This window comes from Papaver somniferum, chromosome 9, assembly GCF_003573695.1.
Source record: "Papaver somniferum cultivar HN1 chromosome 9, ASM357369v1, whole genome shotgun sequence".
In the NCBI taxonomy this organism is placed as follows: domain Eukaryota; kingdom Viridiplantae; phylum Streptophyta; class Magnoliopsida; order Ranunculales; family Papaveraceae; genus Papaver; species Papaver somniferum.
The window spans coordinates 66,215,253-66,218,490 of record NC_039366.1 but is presented as its reverse complement, the minus strand read 5'-3'; the positions used below and the strand labels follow the sequence as shown (position 1 = coordinate 66,218,490).

At 39.1% G+C, this 3,238-nt stretch overlaps 1 protein-coding gene across 1 annotated transcript; it reads left to right on the top strand.

Annotated features, from left to right (window-relative positions):
* The first annotated feature begins 995 nt into the window (after nt 1–995).
* LOC113312054 lies at nt 996–2,953 on the top strand. The gene is made up of 4 exons (XM_026560822.1): nt 996–1,176; nt 1,297–1,479; nt 1,569–2,341; nt 2,540–2,953. Exons 1-4 carry the CDS (start codon nt 996–998, stop codon nt 2,951–2,953), a joined length of 1,551 nt encoding a protein of 516 aa, XP_026416607.1.
* The last annotated feature ends 285 nt before the right edge of the window (nt 2,954–3,238 follow it).

Genomic DNA, 3,238 nt, shown 5'->3' with positions numbered 1-3,238 from the left:
CGAGAGTCTGGGGAAGAAAATAGAGAGACAGCGTTGCAGATTCATTGTATTATTAGTTTTCTTTAATTTGTAAACACCCTTTGAGAAATAATAATGATTTTTGAGCGTGTTTCCAACATGATGAGCGGCTAATTGTCCCACAACCAAGGAAATGAGGAAGCTATTTACGCATGAATAATTGGTAACTATTTTATTTTCTCTAATATTTAATTATAATTCACTCAATCACAACTTTTGCGGAGTTTTAAATTGTTTGCGTAATTTTCCTAATCAGTTGTGATTCAATTAGATAGGTTATGCTTTGTTTAGATAATCTATGCTTAAGGGATACAATTGATGTTTGAGAATTTGCTTGATTATTAGTGAGTTAAGATATAAAGGACTTAAAAGATAATTAGAGTTTTGGATTATTTACCATCATTAATTCATGTGTAATAGTGGAATCAGTGTCTTGGTTATTTTCTCATACCTCTCGCCCACTTTGTTAATATTTTTGTATATAATTTTATTAAATCTTTAAATTTAATCTTCACAAGTCCGAGAGTTTGAACCTCATTACTAAAACAACAATCAAAAAACAATATCATTCGGCATTTGCGGTTTCCTCGTTAATAAAATTCTGGTGTCTGTGCGATGCAGCATCTTGATACCTTTCCTAATTTTGGCCTTTTTTTAGATTTCCTTTTCTTTTATGATTTTCTTTTTAGATGCTCGATTTTTAGGAAAGTTAGGTTATTATAAATAAGGGATTGTAAGATAGTTTTTGTCATTCAGTTTTTAAGAGATAATAAACTAGAGTTTTTCTCTAAAGCCTTGCATTGATTTGATTTTGTCATCAATTCGAGAGCCTTGCATCGAATCTGATTCAATTCTTCGATTCAAGAAGTCAGGTCTATGGAAATTTTAACCTAAATTTCTAGATTGAGATGAGTTACCGTTGATACGCTGCGCCAGGTTGGTATCAGAGACAACTACGTTCCTTGTTTGATAACACGATGCCAAGACCTCGTCGTGCACCATTGCGTACTGAAGCAGAAATCACCCGAGATGCTATTGATGAGCTACAAGCCCAGATGGCCACGATCACTACCACTCTCCAAGCCCTTGCTGTTCAGCAACAACCACCACCAGTTCGAGAAAATATTGAACATGAAAATAATAATAACAGTAACGATGGTGACAACGAAGAAAACCCGTTTTCATAAATAGATAACCCCTTTGCAAATCTACGCAACAACCGTCCCCTGACACAAGACAACGTCCAAATTGCAGCAGCGGATAATCATTGGGAAACAGGATTCAAAACCGAGATACCAGAGTTTCATGGAAATTCTTCGGCTGAAGAACTGATCGATTGGATAGTCACGGTGGAAGAAATTATGGAGTTCAAACGAGCTCCAATGGATCGATGTGTTCCTGTTTTAACGATGCGTTTTCGTGGAAGAGCAGCTGCATGGTGGACACAATTGAAGACAACTCGTGCACGTCTCGGAAAACCGAAGATCATGTCATGGGATAAACTTACATCGAAACTTAAGAAAACATTCTTGCCTTACAATTATGACCAGCTTATGTTTCAGCGTCTCCATACCATCCGCCAAGGCACCGATCTGTGGCTGATTACTCCACTGAATTTTTTTTACTTCTCAATCGAGTTGATATACAAGACTCTGAGCGTCAAATGGTAGCACGGTTTACAGCAGGATTACGACAACAGATTCAACACACAATCAATCTCTTTCATCCATTGACATTGTCAGAAGCACATCAACAAGCTTTAACTATTGAGGCACAAACTAAATCATCCTTTTCATCCTGGTCTACTGTTCGTTCTTCTCGACCAAATCACACTCCGACTGCGACAGATGAAGCTGTTTCTGTCAAAGCAGATACACCCATTGTTCCAGCTCTTGACAATCGGCAAACTCGATTAAACTCACTTCGTTGGTTTTATTGTGGAGATATAGGTCACCGACAGTCTAACTGCCCCACTAAAAACATAAGAGGCCTCCTCCTTGACACTGCTGGTAATGACGTTGAAGTAATTTACGATGAGGAAGCTGCAGAGCCACAAGATGAAGTGGAGGTTCTTACAGCTGATAGTGGACCAGCATTAATGTTACGACGTGTGTGTTTAGCTCCGCGTGGAACAAATTTCAACCCTCAACAACATAATCTTTTTCATTCAAAGTGTATTATTGGAGGCAAGGTGTGCAAATTCATAATTGACTCTGGAAGTAGCGAAAACGTCATTGCTGAGGAAGTTGTAAACAAGCTTCAATTATCAACAGAACTACATCCTAAACCTTACAAGTTGGCATGGCTGGATCGAGAAACCGATGTACTCATAACTCGACGAGCATTGATTTCTTTTTCGGTGGGTGATTCATATAAGGATCAGATTCATTGTGATGTTGCTCCGATGGATGCTTGCCATCTACTCTTAGGACGCCCTTAGTTATTTGATCTTCGAGTACAACACGATGGCTATCGTAATACCTACAATTTTCGTTACAATAATCGCAATTTCACTCTACAGTCTTCTTTGCCCGAGAAACATCACACACCATCAGCTCCAGTCCTTCTCTTGCAGCAAAAGGCTTTTGAACAAACACTTCGAGAAGAGGGATGTGTTCTAATATTGATCAATTCGGTTGTCAGGGAGCCTTTACCATCACCTCCAGAACACTTTCAAAGACTATTGGAGGATTTTCAGGATGTTTTTCCCAATGAGTTATCACCCGGCCTTCCTCCCCTCAGAGACATTCAACACCATATTGATCTAATTCCAGATGTTGTTCTTCCTAATCGATCTCATTATTGTATGAGTCCGAGTGAGCATGAAGAACTTAGACGTAAAGTTGAGGATCTTGTGTTGAAGGGATATTTACGTGAAAGTCTGAGTCCGTGTGCAGTCCCAGCTTTGCTTATACCAAAGAAGGACGGATCTTAGAGGATGTGTGTCGATAGCCGTGGTATAAATAAAATTACAGTACGCTATAGATTTCCCATTCCCCGTCTCGACGATCTATTAGATCAAATTGGAGTTGCAACGATTTTCTAAACTAGATCTTCGAAGTGGTTATCATCAGATATGAATCCGTCCAGAAGATGAATGGAAGACGCCTTTTAAAACTAGAGAAGGACTTTTTGAATGGCTTGTCATACCCTTTGGCTTGTCCAATGCACCAAGCACCTTCATGCGCGTTATGAATCAATCTCTTCGGCCCTTCATAGG

Bases quoted from the DNA above. Each gene is read 5' to 3' on its own strand.
- LOC113312054 (XM_026560822.1), top strand. From the start codon at position 996: ATGCCAAGACCTCGTCGTGCACCATTGCGTACTGAAGCAGAAATCACC. The intron at 1,480-1,568 runs GTGCACGTCTCG...AATTATGACCAG, and splicing joins GACACAATTGAAGACAACTC to CTTATGTTTCAGCGTCTCCA. The intron at 2,342-2,539 runs GTACTCATAACT...TTCACTCTACAG, and splicing joins GGCTGGATCGAGAAACCGAT to TCTTCTTTGCCCGAGAAACA.